We start from the raw sequence: 24,256 nt of genomic DNA on the forward strand, positions 1-24,256 counted from the left end.
GGTTACAGCATTCTCACTTCAAGCAGGGACCAGCATCGCTGTTTTTTTACCAGAGCAAACATTTTTTGTTTTATCTCTTTGTAATACAAGAAATGTCTTTTTCTAAATGTGTCACCTAAGCTTTGTTTCTTAACTCTTCTGTTTTAAAGATTGTTGAATTGTTCACTGAGTCAACTTATTAAATTTTGCAACCCTTCTATGTACACGTGAATTGTGGTTTCTCTAGTGAGTTTTTCATTCAGTGTATTCTGTGGCTTAGCTGCTGGCCTTTCTCCTGGTAAAGATACCGAAAGACATGAGAGTATCCACATACCCTTATTTCATGTCTTGTCAGTGCTCCATGGCTTGTATATTGATAAAGCATGGAACACAACTCCCTTGAAATATCTTTAGGCATCCCATGCCTGTAACACACGATGGCTTGAAGGGAGCACGTCACACTGTTTATTTTTGAGGCAGTATTGACTGCCCAGGAGTGAATTACGTTTGCATCCCTCAGAGTCATAGGTAAGTACACTGCTGTGGCAATTATTTGTAGTTTCCATGGGAAAACAGGACACCTCTTGTTACTCATTGCAGAACTGATCTAGATTTGGCTTCAAGGCACGGCTAAATGCCATGTACAGTGTGAGGAGCAGCCTGACGGGCAGCAGCAGGCTTTGGAAGAAAGTGCTGGCTTGCAGGCATCATTTAATATCTCCTGTGTGAGTACAACCTCCATCCATGTTTTAAATATCATCAGTTTCAAACTCTTGCCTAATCTGAGAAGGACAAGGGGTTACGGGTTCAAACTTAAACAGGGGAGGTTTAGGTTAGATATAAGGAAGAAATTCTTTACTGAGGGTGGTGAGACACTGTCACAGGTTGCCCAAAGAAGCTGTGAAGGCTCCATCCCTGGCAGTGTTCAAGGCCAGGTTGGAAGGAGACTTGGGTGATGTGGTTTATTGTGTGGTGTCCCTGCCCATGGCAGGGGAGATGAAACAAGATGATCTTAAGGTCCTTTCTAACCCTAACTATTCTATGATTCACAACAGAAATAAACACTGGAGCTTACTGAAGGGCTCTGCTCTGACTAGGCCAAGAGATGTGTTTTCCTGAGGAAGAGCAACCTCTATTCTAGAAATATTGAGTGTCGTTAAAGCTGTCTGCAAATGTCAAAACAACTTGACTGTGTTCTTTTTATACAGTATTTGTGAAACGGCAACTTTTAAGCAGCTATGGGATGATACAGATGAATCATTCCATATATATTGCTCCTCAACCACAGAGAACTTGTGAAGGAGGAGGCCAAGTGTTTACCTCAACACTGCTCTGAAAGCACTGCAGAGCTAACCATAGGAGGCTTTAGTCATATGCTAATACTGTTGTAAAGGGAGAGAGATCTTGTCCTGATTGCAGCAGCCTAAAGATTACTCATTTGGAAAAAATACCTTTTAGGTGGGGTGTGTGATTAAGAGGAGGGAAGTGGAGTAGACACAGAAATCTGGTCTCCTCTGGGACTCCTCAGGAATGGCAGCTGCAGATACATGGATGTCGATGGTCAAGTGGCTCCCCAGGCAGCCAGCTGTGCTGGGCAAAGGAGGAATCCACACTTCACAGCTCAGAGCAGAAGAGGGGAACGCTGCCAAGCCCTGTACGAGTCCTGCAGTGCTGGAAGGAGAACACAGTGAGGGGTTCAAGGCCAATGTGAAGAGGAGTGCAACCTCCCTTGGGGTGAAAAGGAAACTGAACTGTGGGAAAGGGCTTTTGGATGGGAATAGTTTGCTGCACTGATGGTTTCTTTTAAGTCTCACGTCTGTACACTGGCTGCCATTGTCTCTGAAGCCAGTCACCCCCAAAGCTGGCTTGTCTTCCCCTAGTCCTCTGAAACTGCAGTGGCAGACAGACCCGACTGAGAGGGTGGTGGTGCCCTGGAGCCCTGTTCTGCAAAGGTTCTTACACAGCCATGGTTGTGCTGGTACCAGAGCACCTTCTAGCAATGTGGCAACATCCCCAGCACACTGTGATCCTGCCATCTCCACCATTGGCTCCTCCACTATTTGCCAGAGTCAAAAGCAGAGCTTTCTAAACTGCTGTTTTCCCGCTTTCCATCAAAAGGTGAAGAAAAGGGAAGTCTTGTTCAGCCAAGCACAGGGGTGTACAATACCCCAGGTTCCCTTGATTCCAACCGACTTCATGTTCTCAGTGTCTCGCAATCCAAGCTCTCTCCGGGGTGCAAAGCGTTTGTCTCAGTCGAGTGAACTCCACAGCTTCATCCCAGAGGCAGTGAGGTGCCAGGTGAGTAAGTTGGGGTTTGCGGCTTGCTGGCTGCAGAGGATATGAGCAGCCGAGGGGGGGCTGCTGCAGCGCTCCGTGCCTGCGCACTGCCGGCTGTCAGCCAACCAGGAGGTGGCGAAGGAGCCAAGAGTTAGGAAAAGCCAAAGCAGAAATCACTCCCTTCAGGAGCATCTTCTCCAGCAGTTTGCCCTGCCCGACAGCAAGACAGCTGTGGGGCCTCTTAGATCTTCTTCAACTCGCTTCTCATCGGTGCACTGGGAAAAGGCCATCCTGTAGGCATGGATTCCGTTGTAGATGACAAGAGACAGGCGCATTTCTGTCCTCTGGTAACACAAACGGCAGGCATGTGCATGCCCCAATGCTGTGTTTAGGGCTTCTTATAGAGCAAGTGGGTCTGTGCAAAATTGTTCTACGAGACTGTTCTACCTCATTTATTGTACTTGTGGGGAACTCTGTGGGGCTGTTTGCATGGTGTTTGCTGTTTGCAGCAAAGTGACCTGATTGAATCAAACCAGCTTTGATGCAGAGCCCAGCCCCTCTCTTTCAAGGAGCGCTCAATGCCTCACTTGAACACCACCAGTTGTGCGGGGTGATGAGGAGAAACTTGCCAAGTTACGCAGAGCTCAGCTGTGGTCAGCAAAGATCAAGCTGTGAAGCCATCATTAAAAATGCGTCCTAAACAGAAGCGTTGCTCCAGGCCCTTCTCCTATGCCCATGAAGTTTGTTTTTTGCCTTGGACGTGTCAGTGTTGCGTACTGCAGGGCTTAGTCTCATCAGATTGAAGCAAGTGGTAGCTCTCACACACAGGACGCAGTCTAATGTGAGATGCTCTTAAATGCAATTAAAACCTCGAATCGTCCTTTAATTGGCCTGATTTTGCACCGCTGCTGCTACTTTGCATTATCCAAGTGCTTTGTGATCTTAAATGTGTTTACCAATATGCTGCCTGTGTGATAGGGAAACTGTTATCCCAGTGGGACGGTGTTCCGGTTGCTGGAGTTTTACCCACAACTGTTAAATCCAGCACTGAAGAGCAGGAGGCGGCTGCCTTCTTGGGGCAAGAAATACCTAAAATTACAGAAGCGCTGATGTTCACCCAGACTGAGACATAAGCAACCACCACATGGGCAGGTTTTGGTGCCACTGGGCGCAGGAGGAGGTGGCAGCAGCCTCCTGACGACAGCTGTTTGATGCCACAAGGAGGTAGGTGACCCTCAGGGAGCACCCGCGTTGGGACATGTGGTGTGAAATGGCCACCAACCTTCAGAACTGACCTGTGCCTGCGGAGGAGAGGGGCCAGGGCACAACGTACAGAATGGCAGGAGTAAGTCTTGCCATTGTTTGGAGTTGTGGAATTGTTTTATTACAGATGCTCTTGTAATTTTAGAATTATTGTCATCTTACAGCTTGTTTTTCCAATTCTAGACTGGTTGTCCTCATACATTCTGGCAATTCCAGAATGACTATGTGTTATTCTTGTAACTTTAGAATTATTATGTATTATTCTTGCAATTCTAGAAATGTTTCCTTTCCATGTATTACTCTTGCAAAGCTTCTAGACTTAATTTGTCTCATCCTTGCCATTCTAGAATGATCTTACTTTATTATTCAACTATAAGACGATTTTCCCTTATTCATCCAATCCTGGAATCATGTCTCATCTTATTCTTGCGATTCTAGAACGATTTTCTTACATATTTTTCTCGCAAAGCAGGAGTTATTTTATCTTACGTTATTCTTGCAAATCCAGGATTTTCCTGTCCTGCCCTTGCAATCCAGAGTTATTTGATCACATTCCTGCAAATACAGACGCATGTTCTTCCCCCAGCCCCGGCTCCGTTCCCCCAGCCCTCCAGCCACCCCACGCTTTGCCTAATTACTGACCCCCAATTACGGCTGGCCAATCACAGCGCAGCCCCGCCGGTCGCGCTCATGGCGGGCAGCGGCTGCGCGGCCTCAACCGGCGGAAGCGGCGGCGAGTGACGGCGCTGGCGGCCAATAAAGCTGCAGCTGCGGCGACACCGGCGGCCTATGGCGTGCGGCGACGTGTGCGCGTGGGGTGGCGGCGGCGCGCGCGCGCTGCCTGCGGGAGCGGCGGCGGCGGCGGCGGCGGGAGGGCGGCGGGGAGCGGCGGCCGCCGCCGCCGGGAAGGATGCGGCTGCGGATCTACAAGCGGAAGGTGTTGCTGCTGGCGCTGGCGCTGACGGTGTGCGCGCTGGCGCTGTGGGGAACCGGCGGCGGCGGGCGGAGGCGGCAGCAGCAGCAGCAGCGGGGCGGTACCGGTACCACCGGGGAGCCGCCGCGGGTCAGCGAGCCGCCGCCGCGCCGCCCCGTCGCTAACGCCTCGGCTGCATCCCTGGCACTGCCGCTGCTCACCGAGAACGGGACGCTGAGTTACCGCTCGCTCGTTTACCGGCTGAACTTCGACCAGCCGGTGCGGAACGCCGGGCGCTTCCCGGCGCGGGCCGCCGCGGCGGACGTGGTGCTGGTGGTGCAGGTGCACGATCGAGCCGAGCACCTGCGGTTGCTGCTGGAGTCGCTGCGGCGGGCGGCGGGCGTGGAGAACGTGCTGCTGGTGCTGAGCCACGACCTGTGGGCCGAGGAGCTGAACCGGCTGGCGGCACGCGTGGACTTCTGCCCCGTCCTGCAGATCTTCTTCCCCTTCAGCATCCAGCTCTACCCCCGCGAGTTCCCTGGCCACGACCCCCGCGACTGCCCCCGCGACGTGGGCAAGGCGGCAGCCCTGCGCCTGGGCTGCATCAACGCCGAGTACCCTGACTCCTTCGGGCACTACCGCGAAGCTCGCTTCTCCCAGACCAAGCACCACTGGTGGTGGAAGCTGCACTTCGTCTGGGAGCGGGTACGGGCGCTGCGGGAGCACACTGGGCCAGTCCTCTTCCTGGAAGAGGACCACTACCTAGCACCCGACTTCTACCACGTCCTCAAAAAGCTCTGGGCCCTACGCGAGCGGGAGTGCCCCGAGTGCCAGATCGTCTCCCTGGGCACCTACAGCCCTATCCGCGGCGGCTTCGCTGGCCGAGCTGACAAGGTGGAGATGAAGACATGGAAGTCCACCGAGCACAACATGGGCATGGCCTTCGGCAGAGACACCTACCAGAAGCTCATCGAGTGCACAGATGCCTTCTGCACCTACGATGACTACAACTGGGACTGGACTCTGCAGCACTTGACTGTCTCTTGTCTTCCAAAGTTCTGGAAAGTGCTGGTTCCTGAGATCCCCAGGATTTTTCACACAGGGGACTGTGGCATGCACCACAAGAAATCCTGCAGACCATCCACCCAGAGTGCCAAAATCGACTCTCTCTTGAACAGCAACCAACAGTACCTGTTTCCCGAAACAATGAGTGTCAGTAAAAGGTACTCCATGGCTCCCCTTTCCCCTCACGTGAAAAACGGAGGTTGGGGAGATATTAGGGACCACGAACTCTGTAAAAGTTACCGCAGACTTCAGTGAGGATCGTTCTCACAGCCTTTTTCTTTTTGAGTTGTTCCGTACTGTCTTTTCCAGGCACACACGTGTATAAAAAGCATTTATGAGTTGGTTTCTGCTTTAATATGAATAAACATTCTTGTAAAAGGTGTCCCAAAATAGTAATCTTTCATATTCGACAGCCACGTTTTGGAACCAGGTTACCCGCTGCCTGCAGCCCCCACGCATAAATGACCGCTGCCACGCTTACTGGGAGGAGGAGAAAACTTGTGTTTAGGCGCATCTTTCCTAGTGCGTGCCGTGCTCTGTGATGGGGGTCTTCTCCCAGCCGGGGCAGAGCTGGGGATGGTGACCCAGCCGGCATTCCTCTGCCGGCAGTACCGGCACCTCCTGCTGTCCCCTTGTGCCCGCGTCCTGGTTTGGTTGCAACGTGTTGATGAATATATGAAGGAAAAACGTAATTGTTTTTACTACAATGTAGATAAATATATGATTTTTTTTAGTTCTGCTGAAATAAAATTCCGTTGTTTTGTAATACCAGAGAAGTTTTTAATTCTCACAAGATGATATCATCTCGTGGTGGTAGAAAGAACATTGGGATGGGGGGGGGGTGTTTTTAATGCAGAGGGCTGAGCGCCTGCCTTCACACACTCTAGCAGTGTGCATTTCACTTCATTAACTTTTTAATGACTCTCACTAATTGAGGCAGAATAGAGGAACAACTGTGCAGCATGGCACCTCTTTTGTTTGGCTGAAAAGAAAGTTTGCTTTCAGTCAGCTGTGTCAAGTGACTGGTAAAAAAATAACTGCTGTGTAATGGGAATGGTCTGAACCGGAGCTGCCAGTAAGGAACAGGCTTGAGCTGAGCTGCCACTAACACTGAACACTTTATGACCTATTTAAGTCTAACGATACAACTGCTTTCATTACATGCTGCTTCGAGGCGCAACTGGTAACAGTAGCACCTTTTCTGTAGAACAAAGTATATTAGAGAAAGAAAACACTATGCTAAGGTGACAGACATGCAATATTCAGAGGTAGGGGTTTGTACTGAGAGATTGGGAGGCAGAAAGAAAAGCTTCATTCCTTTTCATTAGAGAAAATGGGGTTGTTGCTCTTAGGACTCTGGCTACAATGGTCAGTTACAAATGGAAGGACATGTAGCAAGGATTTCCTTTTACCACCATTTGTCACCTACTACATGGGCTGTAAATACATCCGTTATATGAGCAAAGTTATGTGAAGTACTCCGAGTACTGTGCAGATACTTATTCTGACCACAGTAACATGCTCTTTTTTTGCAGGAGTAATTTAAGTACCATGATTTTGTACCAGCTTTGGCACTTGCTCCTTTTTCATAGCTTCACAGAGTCAGGGCTGATGCCAAAAAAGCTGTGCCTGTGCCTCAGCCCCTCGATGACCTCCAAAAGGAACCTCATGACAGGGCTGATCAGGGCTGAGCTTACCCCAGCAAACCACTTGTCCTCTTTCAGCTGGGTGGGAGCTGTGCTGCTGTCCAGGGTAGGTCAGAGGCTTCTGGCAACTGTGGTCTCTGCCAAGCTTAGACAAATAAAGCTTGTACCATATACCCCCACTGCAAGCACTCGCATCTAACGGAGAAATGTAAGGGTAAATTCCAGAGCAGCTGTGAAACAAGTCAAATTGAACTTTCTTCTAAAGCATGTTTGTGTCCTCTACAACTCAAAAGAACACAGAAGTTATTTCAGAGGTAGTGAGAAAGGGAACTGAAAGTTTATTACTAGATCTTTTCTTCAGAGAGGTGAATCAGCAAACAGCATGCTGAAGCTCCTGGGGAACTGTTTTTAAAAAGTAATCAAGATAAAAATGCCTTTTACAAATTGCAAATATTTTGTAGCAGATGTACATCAAGAAAGGCTGCTTTTACTGTGCAGCTGAATTTGGTAGCTTGACAGACTGGAGTAGGTCTGGCTGCTGTGGATCTAAACGTGCTAGGATGGAATACACAGTATAAATGCTGGTTATGTCTCAGAGACTAGTTAGAACTTCTCCGTGTAATTAGAAATTTCAGCTCCTTGCTACAAATCACTGCAAGTCTAATCCTGCAGTTATCACAAAAAGAAAGGTTTGAAAAATGATGAATACTGCTCATTTCTAGGTGGATTAAACACAGCAAGTCCTGAGGGAGCTGTTAGACGGAGGATATATACAAATACTGCCTGTAATGTAGCAAGAGACTAAGAAAGGTATGTAAACATTAAGATGCATTTTTCTTCCACAAGCTCAGACTCGTCTTCAACTGCACCTTTCTGGTAAGTAAAACTATTTCATAAGAAAACTCAGACCTATTAACTTCACAAATTATTAACAGGTATATCAGGTATTCTCTGTCAACATGTAAACAAAACAGTTTGAGTAGGAACCTGTGTTTTGCTCTTGGTCCTGAAGTCATAAACCCACCTGTGGAAGTCACAGTAAAACAGTGAACGACAGAAGGAAATCCTAAAATAATTCAACTAGTCTAATTCATACAGCAAAGAATTCTGAAAGGCGACCGGGCAGTGCGTTACGTGATCCCTGATGATCTGCACACTCCCATCCTGCGTGCTCACTTCTCGCAGAAGCGGGGAGGCCATTCTGCTGTCCGAGCTGTGCTGGCCCCCCTGCACTGACCCTGCAGGAGCAGCCACTTCATCCCCTTTGCCTCCCACCTGCTCCTCCCGCAGAAGGACTGCTTGTTTTTCAGAGCTTGCAGCCACAGCCCTTTCATCTGCAATGGCAGCACTTTCTAAATCTGGTTCCTTTCTCCTAGATTCGCCAGCAATCGCTGAACTGGTGTCAGAAGGTTCATGCTGCAAACAATGGTGTGAACTACAACCTACTTTTCCTATTGTTTCAGCAAAAGATGTGGAAGTTTTGTTAGTTTCTGCAGCATGTTCTCCCTCAACTGTGTCAGTTGCAGTACAGTTTGTTTCTGCCTTTGTTTGGGGGTAGTAGCCATTTGTCTTTTCAGCAAGCTCTCCTCCTGAGCTGCTAAGCATTTCTTCTTTTCCATCACATTCAGAATGAACTGTTTCCTGTGGCTGTCAAGAAAACAAATGAGTTGGTTTATAGTTGAAACAGACTGGGCACACAAAATTGCTGTAAAGACAGGCTAAGACACTTGTTTCTCCAACATCTACTTCCAGAAAGCCAGGTCAGGACAGTGCTGAGGTTCTCCTGATCCTGTACCGCTCATGGGAATGAGTGGCAGGGAGGTTGTTTGCCTCCCAAGTGTTTCCTCTGCAATAGGAAATGCTGCTGGGCAGCTGCCAAGTGACCACGGCCTCCATCACAATTAGCAGCGGGGAAGACTAGCCAGTCACCACACCCAGGCTGTTTTCAACAGCTCAGGAGCCAGAAAATCAGGCAAGGGATCTTAACTCTCATTGCAAGAACCTTGCAATTGGGGAAATTATCACCCTGTTGCATGTAAAAGGTGTTAACTAGAAAGTCTTTCTCAATTTGCCTAAGCAAGTTAATGCAGGAATTGCTGCGGTTTGCCTCAGGAAAGTATGAACTGTGAGACCCGATGCTGTCTAAGGAACAGCCAATTTCACCATTAGGTATTGACTGCTTTATTAAAAAAAAAAAAAAAAAAAAAAAGTTGGTAACTTGTACGTCCCCATCAATGGACAGTGAGGATCAGCCAGGAATCTGTCCAGGAGCAGCTGGATTCATGGATTCAAAGCCTGAGTCACTCTTTCACACACCCAACCCTTTCTGACCCCACTCTAGCAAGAAGAGAAAGAAACACTAGTAAGTCATTCTCATCAGTGGATGATTCTCCCACAGGAAGATGTGATGATTTAAGGTAACTTAGTTTCCCTTTCTTAGGTGCCAAAACATAACACATCTGCCCTCCAACAATTTGAATTTTTAATGTACAGTCCACACTAGCTAATGTAAGCTGGACCCACTATCTTTAGGGTAAATTCCTTGGTCCTCCAGCTCAGTTCCAGAGGTCACAATCTTCATCTGAACTTGCTTTCCAAGAAGCCATTTACACATTAACTGTATCTGCAGTCTCCAGTTTATGGACACAGTAGTGATCTGATTGTCCCTGCATATTACCTTTACTTTAAGAATGGTTTTAAATTAATTTCTGATGCAGTGTCTACCAACAAATCCTAGCTGATTCGGGGGTTTTACCTCCTTACAAAAATGAATGTTTTATTTTCTTCATCTGTCCATCTCCTGTATTGCAAAGGGACATAATTTTAATCCTGCTACAGACTTCAGAAACAGACTGCCTTGCAGCCTTTACCCAGACAGGGTGATTGAGGAAGAAGGGTAGCCTGAATGAGACCTTAAACATTACAAGTAGTGAATTTGAGACCAATGATTAACATGAATAGTCCCATATTTAATTATCTACACAACAGGAAACCACCAAACTGCTGGACCAAATAAAGATAACAAAACCCAGTTCTTCTCAGACAAAATCCTCTAGGTTTTCCCTACCTGTGTGACAAGGCAGAGTGAAGCAGTGGCCGTGACTGAGCACCCTCTGTACATTCATTCTGTTTCACACTCCCAGTAGCCAGATTCTCTGCTTCTCCACTCCCTCCTGATCCCTGGGTATGTTCATTTCTGATTACCAGACACCCAGGTGGGATGCTCTAACCATGGCCTCCAGTACATGAGCTCAGACTCTTGAGTACTTGAAGGATGTGGGTTATTCACTTCTTCATTTCCATTTTAAGAACATTATGGCTTTTATTCCGATGACATCTGCCATGATTTGTTTGCAGCATGCTGTCATCAGCTCTGACCCGGAAGCACCTGGGGTCCCTCTGAATGAGGGATACTAGGTACTTAGTAATTCTGTTTTTTTCCTTTTAATATCAATGAGAGATCTAGTGTGTGCATGCCATGCTGTATTCCTGCAAGGAGAAAGCACTGTCTTTAGCAACTGTATCACAGTTCTCCATCTTCCAAATGAAATACAGAAGTTTCAATCCCTTGGTCACATTAAATGGCACAAATGTGAACCTATGCTTCTAAAAGCTGACATTTATACTTGCAAATACACCCCACTCTACGGTCTTCCCTGCTGTATCGAGACAAAACAGGAACAAAGCTGTTTTGGTCAGACTTGATATCATCTTGCTGAAGTACATAAATCAGTGAGTGAGCAATATATACTACTGCTGGAGAGATCCTTACCGTCAACCTGATTTGAATTCTGTCCTCAGTAAATTCAAGCACTTCAGTTAATGGCTGGCTTTCCAGTGCTGATTGGGAGCGAAAGGAAGGGCATGAAACAGTGTCTAGAAATCCATCAATGTTTTCTTCACTGACAAACCATCTTTCCTAAAGAAAATAAAGAGCAGATTATGTTCTTTTCATACTATACTTCAGCAATATTGGAGCAAGAAACTCACTCCAGACAAAGGCAGGATACTGATTCGCAATACCAATTTCACAGCACACTCATGTCTCATTAGAGAAATTCTAAATCAGACATTCAGAAGTAACAGGTTGAAATGAATTGAGCACCAGTGCTTAGCTCGGTTCAATTTAAAGTATGGATCTGTGTCATTTCAAAGATAAAAAAACCCATGTCTTTTCTCTCTTTCAGTATGTGACTAATATATAGATTTAGACTCCCTCTGAGAAACTATTTGCACCAACATTGTTCAGCTGTCCTCACCTGTCTTAACATCAGGAAGACTTTTATGGATTTGTTTCAGTGCCTTACTTTAGGAAAATACAAACACCTCTTTGGACTGTCACTGCAGAATCTTTGAACCCTCAGACTTCAAGATCAGGCCTTCTAAAGCAAAAGCTATGAAACATGCATGGCTATATCCATTTCACATCCATCCATGGAAGCTTCTCAGATCTCCATTTTGGCAAGCATAAACACCAGTTAGAAGAGACAGAGAACTATCCACAGTTAAAGACAACTGTCTGAGATCTGTTTTGAGGCTGTTAATATGCAGTTCACAAACAACGTGAAACATGTTGCTGCAGGTTTAAAGATTTAAATCAGTTGCTGATAATTAAAGGTCCTAAAATATATCCTGGAGGTTCTGTTTCATAAGAACTGCACAGCTTTCCCTGTCCTCATAGTCTTCCTAAATCACCTGCTGTAGGCTGCGGGCAAGGACAGATGTCGTCACAATAAAAATAGTCTAACCCAGAGGACTGTTGTTATGTTCTGTGAATTAGCTTTCCTGTTTAACAATGAACTGTTTAATTGTAAATAGCAAAGGAAAGTTGCAAACCTTCTACTTTAAGTCATACCTTTAAATTTCTCAGTCCAGTTCTACCCTCTTGTCAACTCAATGAAAGTTAAATTCAATTATCACTGACATCTTGTGGACTAAGAAGCAAGAAGGCAATTCTGCACATTTTTTGCCCCCTGTGGATGTAGCCTTATGCACAGCCAGATGCCGCACTGTATCTAGGGTACAAAATTTAACTTTCATCTTGAAAACAAATTATGTATGGGGAAAAAATAAAACAGCATCCTATTTTTTTCACTATTTAAATTAAAAATCAGAAAATTGTAACATACCTATTGCTGGTTTTCAAAACCAGAGGACTGAATTTTTTTTCTATCCAGAAAAAATTACAATTCAGGCAAACATCCAACATCTGATGCTGAAACAGTCTGTAGAAAGATTAAACTACAGCAGGGCTGCTCTGACAGTAAACCCTCTAGTAACATACCTACTTCTTGCATTTTTGTACCCAAACCCTAAAGTACTTATTCCCTCATGTTGCATCTTTTCTTGCCTGCCAGAGAGGGACCCTGCCAAGCTTTAGGCTTGTAGAAATATTCTGCAGCATTCAAGAGAAGGTGTCAGAGTAAAGAAAGAAGGCAAGGGAGTACAGACACAAAACTCTGTGCAGCACCAAAATTCCCACAAGCTCATGAACCAGATCTTGGGCAAGGCCTTGGGCAGCACAGGAGATATATTTCCACCTCTGCCAAGAACCACTTTGCCCACGCATCACACAGAGAACAGTTCAACTTCCCTTCTGTGGGGTTTCTGGCATGCTGCCGAGTGTGATGATGGTTCAGCCCATCCTGGTATCCTGCCTTTGCCTGGGAGGAAAGTGCAGCAAAGCACCCTCTGCTCCAGCATGACAGCTCTCCTCACCCAGCAAAGAAAGTGAAGTCACCTTTAACTGACACCTCCACTCCTTCACACTCCACGTTTTCATTTTAACAGCAAGAACATTTTCCTAAAAGCTGGAGACTCTCAATTTGAGTGAGGACAAAAAAAAGAAACCAGAGTTTGTCACTGTTTTCTCCTCCAAAATAACTGCTACAAGACCTCCACATCTCAACACCCCTTTAAGAAATGGACCTCTGTGGGTTTTGGATCTCAGCAATCTTGCTCGATTCTATGCTTTCTCCCAGACTGCTATGACTGTGAGCAAGTCTCTTTGCTTCCATTTTTCTGGTATAAAATGGAAGAAAATAATCTTTTTTTCCCTCTGAACCTGCATTAGCTTTGTCTAGTGACAGCATAAGCCTTTTGTGAAAGGACTGTTACTGTGCATTTGTGCTCTTAAAGTTGGTGCCTGACCTTGCTCATGTCCATAAGCAGACTAACAATGAAAAGAAATCACAGGTACAGGAATCAGGAGAGGAGATGCTTGAAAAGCCAACAGGTAATGAAAAGTTTTCTGTTATGTCAAAATATCACAAATCACACCCTTAGATTGCTTTGTCTGAAGCAACTTTAACCACAAGGTCACCTCCTGTGAGATGCTGTAGAGTCATTGCCTCCAAAGGCATTGCCATGAAGAAACAGCAGCAGAGGCAAAGGGAGCACTCTGCCACGGGGCTCGGCACCCAGCATTTCAGGAAACGCAGGGATAGTTTCATGGAAGCATTTCTGAAACAGCAGGTGACTGTTTATATGCACCAAAGCAGAGATACAATGAAGAAAACTGGGAGGACCCTTACGAGTGGATGTGAGGTTGACAGCTCCATATATAAACTGCTTCCCCTAGTCAGGGGTGTGAAGTACCAGCACTGCCAGTGAACCATGGCTATGAGAGTGACAACAAAGACAACTTTGCACGTAGGCAATGAACCAAATAAATCTTTCTGAAGGTTTACTCCCTGATTAACACCAAAATAATTTGTTTTCTTCACAGAAAATGCTGTTAAAAAAGAAAATTGAATGGAAGGTCTATTGATCAGTATTTTACACAGGGATGAAAAGTTAACAGCTTGTGACAATGTTCCTATCATGTTGGCTAATTACTAATAAAACAGTCTTACCAGGTTTCATACCAGCTCAACACCATATTCCCAGAGCACTACACTTACATTTCAAGTAAGTATTTAAAATTTTATCACAGCACTACCCAGTGACCTGCCATAAATCATGGTACCTTGCACTGTACACACAAGCCCAAGCAGTGCTGTTTGTTGTCAATATAATGATTATCATTAGCCTGTTCAGCCAGCCAGCAACTGTAATTCAGACTTTGCATTCATGGAAAGTATACACTAAGGCATTTATATTACTGCAGATGTTATCAAAGCACAGACCTTGAAAAGAATGATTCAGGAATTTATTTTAAAGCCTGGTTGCTCTGGCCTGGAAGAGCAGCAGAGGACAACCATCTGCAGATGATTTCAAAGCCCTGTAAAATAATTCTTCTGCTTAAACAGTTTACTTTCTGATATTTATGATACTCTCTTAGCAACTCAGAATTAAATTTGGTTTTCCCTGCACATACTGTCATCTGCTGTTTGGTACACATTCATTTTTCCCTGTGACTAAACTGAGACCAAATTAACATAAATGCTAGCAGGAAAGACTTTGGTTTCTAGAACACTTCATCATTCAAAACCATCCTTGTATCGCACAGCACTGACAATGCATAGCAGCAGCAACTCTGGGAGGCCCAGCACAAAGCCAGTACCCCACAGCTGCCCTTCTCAAAGACTTTGTTTGCATTACTTTATCTAAACTTGTAGCCAGTTATCATCCAGAGTTACTTCCCACACAAGCTGCAACAGTTTTAAAAGTGGGACAGATTTCATGCTGAAATTATTTGCATGTATTCCGTAACGAGAAGCTCATGCCAATAGGAAAAGGGACTTGGATCTATGGATCTCCTGGCCTCTCAGTTCTTAGGGTCCCATTGCAACCAGCTCGACATGAAAATTGGAAGTTCAAAGTTTTGGTGAATAAAAGTACCTGTCCTGGGGGTGAAAATTTTTATGAGGTATTCATACAGATTAAACAGCTCAAAAGAAGTTTTCATGAGCTTAATCAGTAGGTTAATAATGTTTCCTTACATAACTGTTTCGTGTAAGAACGTTATTCCCATAATGCATCTACCAATTAAAGGCTATTCAGAAATTTGTTTGTTTTATAGCAGAAGCAAACTAATTAAATTTCTTAATGTAGTTTGGGAAAGACATTACTTTGAAAAATATCAAACAATAAATTTGTTCTGTTCTCCTTTTCTGTCCTTCTCTGACCTCTCAAAAAACATGCCAAGATTTCTGAAACACTGAGCACAGAATAAACTGAACCAAAAATAAGCTGTTGTAGGATTAAGCACTACAGTCCTAGTTTCTAGCATCATCTTCTAAGAAGTGATCTCTAACTATTATTAACTCTTTATAGTAGCTTGGGAACTGAAAATTATAACCCTGACTTTCAAAGAAAGCATGTAACACAACTCAAAATCGTTTGGAAATAAGGGCAAAGCCTAAATGCAGCTGTACAGCTAGTGGGACTGCCCCAGCCCACTGAGATCCAGCACCCCTGTTTGGACTGTGAGCATACCACAGCATCTGTTCAGCTCTCTAGTACAGAGTTCTCCTTGAAAGGTGGCATGGGCTCGAAATGTTAGTGTGTTTCATACTTCCCAACACAGCTCTCTCAGTTTCATGCTTGGCTGACTCTCAAACCAAGAAATACATTTATTCACAAGAGCTCTAATTCTGAGATCACCAAGCAGAAGAGCTGCAGCATGGCCCCAGGCAGTGGAGAACATCTAGCCCTCGGCCTTTTCCACATGCTCCCAGCACTAAGAGCAACACCGCTCTGCTACCTGCAGCCTCACCTAGATGATTTCTATTCCAGGGAATACCTGGCCTCTCAGCTCCCTCATGCCAAGTGCATGTCCAATATGGCTGGAAAGACAGGATCTGCCTGAGAGCAAAATAACTGACAGCACATACAAGACATACAAATCAGAGGGCTGGAGCACCTCTGCTATGGAGACACGCTGAGAGAGCTGGGCTTGTTCAGCTTGGGGAAGAGAAGGTTCTGGAGAGACCTTACAGCAGTTTCCAGTACCTAAAAGGGGCCTACAAGAAAGCCAGACAGGGCTTTGTACAAGGGCATGGAGTAATATGACAAGGAGAAATGGCTTTAAACTGACAGAAGGCAGATTTAGATTAGATATTAGGAAGAAGTTCTTCACTGTGAGGGTGGTGAGGCACTGAGGCTGCCCAGAGAAGCTGTAGTTGCCCAACACCTAGAAGTGTTCAAGGTCAAGTTGGACAGGGCTTGGAGCAACCTGGTCTAGTGGAAAGCGTCACTGCCTGTGGTAGGGGCTGGAACTGGATGATCTTTAAAGTCCCTTCAAACCCAAGCCATTCTAGGATTCTATGATTCTATGAAATACCATATTCAATGAGATAACAAGAGGATTAATTACAAAGCCTGACAATCTCTCTGCTGTAAATACAACTAAAAATAATACTGTTCCCATGGGGTTTTGTATAAACAGGTCATAGCAGGTGTTTGTCTCACAGGAGCACACCTATTGCCAAAGCAGAACACAGAAGTCCAGGGGTTAGAAAACAACACGTGGCAGTAGGTGTGTGCAGCGAGCAGAGGTCACAGGGAGGGCTTGTTATTTACCTCTGCTTTCTGACGGAAAAAGCAAGAGCTTCAAAAGGATCTCCTTCAAAAGGCACCAGTGGCTGTGCCAAGCAGAAAAATCACACCTCTTTTTTTATGCTCAGTAACATGCCCTTCTAAAACATTCGCCATGAAGACAACATTCACACAGAAGTTAAAGAAAGCTTTCATATGGCTATGTGATTCCCTCCTAGAGATACCTCTGTTAAGCAATCCTTGCAAATGGCTTAACTCATGCTTAGTTCAAACCAAGAACTAATCAGGAATGTTTAGTATAATGTTTTTCATACTGTAAATGTTAAAAAAACATATCAATGCATGGTAAAGCAGAGGAAACACTGCTGCCTGCTGTTCTCTGGAGCCCTTTGGGGTTTATGTGAATTAAATCTTAATATTCTCCATAACAGAACATGGGCTTTTATTACAAAAGGGATGGACTGGCTGCAGCAATTCTTTCCCCAGAAAGAGGTATCCCAGGAGGGAAGCACTGATCAGGAAAATTAGTACACATCTTCTGAACAAACTCATTTCAGGCCACTGAGAAGGGCAGGAAGGGTGTGGATCAGCATGAAAGAGAATTATTACTTTAACCAATCCTTTTCTAATCACAAGAAAATAAGCACACATCACCTAAAAACTGCAGGCAGAATTCATTATCTAGCAAATGTGTTTCACATGTTAGTATAACTGAGCCTCCAAGTCTCAGTAGTTCAGATACACCCACCAGAAAACTGGATTTTATTTTCCTTAAGAATTGAGCATTTAACCCCAGGAGACCAAACATTAAAAGACAGTACTTTACGAAGGCATGATTTCCGTAATTGCCCAACTCCAGCTCTGGCATAAACCAGGACATTCTGGAACATGTTGTTCTCAAAAACCTTGCCTGGCAGGCTCACAGATTTTATTAATGGTTTTTTTAACTCTTAACCATTCTTTTTCATCACTTACTTGCCAGGCTCTGTTGTCTTAAAATGAAAGGGAACCCTCTGATGCAGGAGTTACCTAGCCTGAGCTCCCAGGATTTAAACAAACAGAAGCAAAAGATGTAGAAAATATTAGTGGATGAACCACAATAAGGAGTAACAGGGTGATTCAGGCACTGAGGAAGCTGGGCAACTTCCTCACGTCATGAGTCCCTATTCCCCTGGAAAAAACAGGGCAAGCCCTGCAGAAAGATCATTGCTACATGGTCCCCGATACAGCGATCGAGCACAAGGCCAGTGACAGAAGATAACTTTTAAACCCTGAAATATGTGACCCTGGTCAACAAAGTTCCAAGTAGGAAAATCTTTGTTTTTATAAGACTTCTGCTGACCGTAACAAGTGTTTGGACATTTAGACAAGGACTGAAACTACTCAAAGAGAAGGAGAAGCTATGTTTTCAACTACTGCTAAGAAGTTAGGGCTGAGAGTCAGCAGAGAGCTGACTATCTATTCTATGGGAAAGCAGTAAACCCAAAGCAACATCAAGACCATTTGTAATGACACAGTTAAAGTCCAGGGAGGACTGTTGCACTGTAAAGACTTGCTGAAAATAAGCACTTGCTGGAGTGGGAATTCAGACTGCTCAGCATCTGAGGAAACCGAGCTCTAAATATATCATCTTTCAGCACAGGGATTCAAACGTATCTGACTACAAAAGGAAAACCACTCCTTGAAATTCTCTTTCAAGAATGGTGTCCTAAGGACAAGACCAATTCATTCTTCTATCACTATCTATCAGACCAATTTCCAACAAGAAAAGAGGCCAGTGCGATAACACGAACACCACAAGCATGCAAGGCAGGGCTGTGCAATTACTAGCACCGTTATCATACATGTCAATCTCGGCAGAGGCACACAGACAATCAAAATCAAGCGATACACGCTACAGCACAGCCCAGGGAGGAGGCTGCCAACGAGATACCTTCTGCTTCTGAGGAGAACACTAATCCTAACACACTTCCCTGGCTCTTTGGCAAGTTAATGGGAGACAATTGTGCAAGCAGCCTAATAGGGTACTGTAATAGCCACTCTGGCATGAGCTGTTGCCGAGTAAACCCAGCAATGAATCTGTTCCATGAAACAACACAGAAACCCTTGGTCTCCAACTTCCCAGAAGAAAGAAGAGTGGGATTTTCATATCTGTAAAAAACGCAGGCCTCTTCTTTCACCACACACTACCCTCTGGCAATGCTACTGTGGGAGAAATGGTGACAAACAAGCAGACAGCAGCGTGACCACAAGGTGCAGGATAAAATTTCTGCTCACCTAGGCCAACAAAAGCTCCCTGAAGCGATTAAAGAGGGTGCTGTTACTTTGTATGTTCCTAAAACACTCTGTGACTGATGCAAATCCTTACACATCTCCATGCAAAAACCCTAGCTCTGATTTATAGCGAGAGACTCAAAGCAGAAAAGCACCAGAGATGACAGCACACAAATTGAAGAAATCAACATAAGTAGAAAAGAAGTTACCACAAGCAAATAGTTAATGGTCAGAAGACAGCACATGATAGTAGTTCTAATTAAATATTAATTTTTCTCACTTCACTCTGAGTGAATGCAGCTATCAGCGCTGGCACAGGCACTTTTGGGAAATAGCACAGTTAAAAAAAGGCAAACAGAACAAATTATTTCAGATTATTTCAGCTGCTTTAATTTGCAGGCCTGGCACCCAAAAGGGCTGCATGCCAGAAAAAAATCAATCTTTTTTAGCCTGCTACATGAGTGAATGGCTGGGAGGTCCATGACTAATGCCTAATCTTCTCTTCCTACTACTCCACCCAAAACATTCTGCAATATATAATAAATTCAGCACATTCAAAGATGTGTTTAACTCACAAAATGGTAATATTGACCAAAATCTCATTACTGAATGGCCTTTTAACAACTTTCAATCAAAAGATGTTCCCCCAATCATCATAAGAAATGCACATACCAAATACTTCCAATCATTAGACTGAGATCAAAGGGTGCAGGAATGTCCATCAATCACAGGGCTAAAGATACTGCAGCAGAATTCCCTGTTCCCAAACTGACTTCTCAGATCCCCACACAGAGTCACAGAAAGCAATTTCTCTTAAAACCTGCATTTAAATCTGCACACCATAAAACAACAAGGAAGTGCATGGGTACGCACCATGGCACATGATGAAAGATATTATGACTATCTGAAAAGGTGGATAAATTGCCCGTATAGTGGATAAATACCTCATGCCTTCTTAACCTATGCAAAAAACAGACAGTAGTTTTCATGGTGGCTAATTTACATCAAATTGGCACCCAGCACTTGATCACACCATTTCACAGTAGTGCTGACTATTTCGTGGCCCCACTTGCATGGACTTGCAGGCTCCTGCTCTGGTAAAAGTGGAGGAGATGCACAGTAAACAGTTCAACATAGGTGGTTCTCAATAAATTCATAATCATTGACACTTACCAAAAATCATCAACTCCTCCTTCAAAGGAGTTGCTACTACAGAAAAGGTATGCAGCCTGCTAAATGGGAAATAAAATGTGAAGATTCAGCTGCATACACACTAATTGGATAAATATCTTTCAGTATCACATGGTACTTTCTAATTGAGATACTCCAAGCCAGCATCCCAGTGTATATACTTTAAGCTGCCAGTTTTCTGTACTTGCACTCCCACAGTATGTGATCCAAACTGCAAAGGATTTTGTTGCTCTAAAATAAAGACAGACTCCAAATCACACAGCTGAAAGGTTACACAAGATTTGTGCCGTCTTAATCCTTGCTCGTGATAAGATGCTTGAAACTCTGAGTTTACAGAATAATGTAGTTCTTCACAAAACTTGTGTGAGCACTTCTTGACAGTGAGAGTACCACAAGCTGAGTGCCCCTTTACTGGGACGCTGCCAGTTTTCAGCAGGCAGTTGGCCACATGCAGCAGATGCACTAACCTCCTCCCACTACAGGCAGCATCACTGCCCAACAACCCATAAAATCAAAAAAACATCTAAATTAGAATCATATTCAGGCTGGTAAGAATAAGGTGAAGAACTAAACCAGCAAATGGCAATCAACAGCAACTGTTGCTGTACTACTATGGTTGAATTAAAGGGAGTTCTGTCCCACACAGAATGTACAGCCACAGGTACACTCCACTCACACATCTGCATTTCATGACACTGTATGCATGTGTGTGTACATCTGGTTTATTATAAATATCTCCTTGCTTCATGTGAATAGGCTGCATGAGCAATTTACATGGCTGTAAAAGCTAACCCTAAGGACATAGGGCAGGCTCCATTCTCACTCATCATCAGAATTTCCCTTAGAAAAAAAAAAACCACAGGATGTTGAAGTTGGTGCTGTCAGCTCTGTGATGTGACCTTTGTACTGTTCGTACAAGACTAGCATTAATTAGGTCATTCCACTTACATCTGGTAGCAGCTGTCTGCGGGAAGCAGTTTTCCCCACTACCAACTTCTGAACTCAGACCGATAACCTAATGCCTTCCTAAGACATCATTCACAAACAAATCCAAACAACAGAAGTCACATACCACAGCAAAGCGGTGGGACTCAGGGGAACGTGACACGCCAACCCTGCCATTTTGAAGCCATTACCTGCAGAGCGGAGGCTTCAAGGCCGAAGCTGAACTTCTCCCAGAGCCCAGTGCTGCCAGGGGCCTTGGTGAGCACAAAGGCAGCGTTGTGGGCAGACACGTTAACGCTGGTCTCAGAGGACGCCAGCTTGTTTTCAGGTGGAAACTGTAAGAAGAGGGCATAGGAACCAGTCTCATTGGAGAAGTGGAGGCTGTAGTGGTTTGTGCCCACGTCCTCGCTGAGGCACTGGGGCTTGATGCAGGGCACATGCACTAGCAGGGTAAGGGAGGTCTCATCCTGCCGGCACTGGAAGTGAGGGCACAAGGCAGCCTCAGGGCTGTCAGAGTCCCGGGAAAGCGCCATCTCGCGAGGGATGCCCTCCACAGCCGACAGGGCCGGGCTCCCGGGAAGGCACAGAGAGGCGTCCTCGCCAAGGCCGCAGGTCACATCCTGCTCGGGGCTGGAGCACGGCGCAGGGGACGCGGCGCCGGAGCGGGGCGGTGACAGGTCGCCGTCCGCGGGTGGTTCAGCGGGCTCCCCGCCGCCGCACGTGCTCTGGGCCGTGCCGCCGCTGCCGCGTGGGGGAGGTGCCGCCCCGTCGCCCGCCTCAGCACCCGGTTCGGCCTTCTCCACCCGCTCCTCGCCCAGCCCCAGCAGTTCCCGTGCGCCGGGCTGCGGTACCACGGGCAGCGTGACCACGAGCTGCCGCTGGGCCTTATTGAAGGCGGCGCTCCCGCGGCTCTCGTCTACGTCGTAAGGGAGGCGGAGGCGAAGGCGGTAGGCGGGACGCTGCGAGTCGAGGCGCAGCTCCCGGCCGCAGATGTTCAGGTCTGCCTGGGCGGCGGAGCGCAGCAGCGGCAGCTCCACCGTCACCACCAGCTCCCGTGGCACCGGGCTGGGCGCCGAGTCGCGGCTATACCGGTAGTCTTGCAGGTCCACGTAGGAGCGGTGGCGGATGCTCCAGCGCGGCGTGGTGGGGCCAGGAGGCCGTGCCGGCGGCGGGGGGGCGGCGGAAGGCGGGGCGGCGGGAGCGGGCGGGAAAGGGAAGGGCGGCAGAGGAGAGTCGCTGTCGTCAGGCCGTGGCGGGGCGCCGCCGGGCAGTGGAGTGCGAATGACGGGCGCCTGCGGGACGCCCTTGTACTTGGTGCCGCGGAGGACGACGGCGTTGGCGCGGTCGAGCTGCACGGAACAATGGCGCTCCACAGCCTCCAGCGCCGTGTCACTGAGCAGGCGGCGGAAGCGGGCATTGCGGGAGGCCAGGCGGAGCGCCGCCGGGTGGAAAACCACGTCGTAGACCAGGCGGCGCTGGCCCCCGCGGCTCAGCTCCTCGCGACCCGGCGCCAGGCTGTAGGGAAGGGCCCAGCGGTGTCCGCCGTGCTCCGCTCGGGCCTGCGGCGCCCCGACGTGCGGGTTGCTGCAGACGTTGAGGTAGCAGCGGCGGGAGCCGGCCTGGCTGGTGCGCAGCACATAGCCCGCCTCGGGGTGGATGAAGCGGACCTCCATGCCGCGCTCCCGCTCCAGGGCCGTCACCTCCTCTTCGTACAGCCGACGCTGCTCCGGGTCGGCCAGCTCCGCCGTGTACTCGGCGAACAGCGCCCGGAACTTCTCGTCGCGGAAGGCCCGCTGGAGCCGCTCCACCTCCTCGGCACTGAGCTCCAGTTCCTCCAGCTGCCCTGCGCCCGCCATGGCTCCGGCCCGGGCCAGCAGCTCTCGTTGCTGGGGAGACACTAAACAAGATGGCGTCTCCTGCCTGGACAGGTTCGTTGCTATGGTGATAGTAAACAACATGGCACCTCCGGACCCTGCCGGCCAGTTGCCATAGAGACGTTAAGCAACATGGCGGGCTCTCCCCTAGCGGCCTTCCCCAAGAGTTGACTCCTCTCCACCCAGAGCCCTTCATCCCAGCCTCGCTGAGCCTTTCCCCTCAGTGGCTTCGTGGCGGTTCTCAGCCCTCACCCCTGTCTTCCACAAGGATGGCTCTCTCCCATTGCCTTCTCATCCCTCTGCAAGACTCCTGCTCTCCCCATCTCTGAGCTGGCACTGCTTTCCCCTCCTGGCCAATGGTCAGCACATATGCATCAGAAATGCCAGTGCAGCCTTTCCTGTGGTTTGGGTTAGATCTGCGGCAGTTCAGCTCCTACTTTTTGTACCTGGCTTCCATCTACACCTTGATGGCTGCCTCCAAAGCCTATCCCCACTGTCTTCTCTTGTTCCTGCCCTCAGAGCCACACTCATGTCAATGCCAGCCCAAAAAGAAAGGGTCTGCAAAACAGAACAGCTGGCACTAAGGGTCCCCCATGTCTGTTCCACACCTGGTCTGGGCACTTTGGGGTAGCACCAGTCTGCTCTCCTGGTCTCAATGCCCAAGAGCTGCTGGCGCAGGTTTTCACTTAGTTTTGTCAAAAAAAGGTCCAGGTTCACATGCCAGCACGCTGCTCTCCATCGTAAGCCAGATCAACTGCTGATGCAGACATTTGTGCTGACAGGCCCTGACCCTTTCCCACCCTCCTGATTGCTCCTTCAGCAAGATTTCCTCCTCCTGACCTTCTACAGAAGTTTCAAAGGACCATGTCCTTGTTTCCCTTACGTCTCGCCCTGTCTGCATAACACTGCAAACATTATATACTGCCATCAGTAAACACCACCTCACAAACCTTCTCTAAACTTTTCCTGTCCAAAGAAAAATCCTAGTCCACAGTTCAGTATCTCCTATAGATAACTAGCTCTCAGTTCAACTCAACATGGTGGAAGACAAAGTTCTCCCTGTCTCCTTTTTTTGATACATCCTGTTTGTACATCCTGTTTGATAGACACGCATGTGGTTACTCCAGTTGCCTCCTTCTATTATGCTTTGCTAATTAATCTTCACTGTGGGTCTACACTTCATCTAAACCAGCACAAGTATCTTTTCTGTAAAAGTCTGTGTACGAAATACACCATTTTTGACCTTGACATTTATTAAGAACAGTCTGTAATACATCGTAAAATCAATCCACCTGAAATGAGTGCTACAGTTGGCTTTACAAACGCTTGCTCCCTTTTTGCAGTCTTGCAGAAATTCAGAGACCCTGAAGCTTGCTGAAAATACAAAA

At 46.8% G+C, this 24,256-nt stretch overlaps 2 protein-coding genes across 2 annotated transcripts; one reads left to right on the top strand and one right to left on the bottom strand.

Moving 5' to 3' along the window:
- Window positions 1-4,429: 4,429 nt before the first annotated feature.
- Window positions 4,430-6,159, top strand: MGAT2 (alpha-1,6-mannosyl-glycoprotein 2-beta-N-acetylglucosaminyltransferase; the record flags this gene model as incomplete). The annotated part of the gene is made up of 1 exon (XM_080618785.1): window positions 4,430-6,159. The coding sequence occupies one exon, from the start codon at window positions 4,430-4,432 to the stop codon at window positions 5,750-5,752; it is 1,323 nt and encodes a 440-aa protein (XP_080474911.1). The 3' UTR covers window positions 5,753-6,159.
- A 2,064-nt stretch (window positions 6,160-8,223) lies between these two features.
- Window positions 8,224-22,905, bottom strand: DNAAF2 (dynein axonemal assembly factor 2; the record flags this gene model as incomplete). The annotated part of the gene is made up of 3 exons (XM_080619612.1): window positions 21,186-22,905; window positions 10,916-11,062; window positions 8,224-8,790 (listed from the first exon to the last, which is right to left on the bottom strand). Exons 1-3 carry the CDS (start codon window positions 22,848-22,850, stop codon window positions 8,224-8,226), a joined length of 2,379 nt encoding a protein of 792 aa, XP_080475738.1. The 5' UTR covers window positions 22,851-22,905.
- Window positions 22,906-24,256: the final 1,351 nt, after the last annotated feature.

This window comes from Psittacula echo, assembly GCF_963264785.1.
Source record: "Psittacula echo genome assembly, chromosome: 5".
NCBI lineage: Eukaryota > Metazoa > Chordata > Aves > Psittaciformes > Psittacidae > Psittacula > Psittacula echo.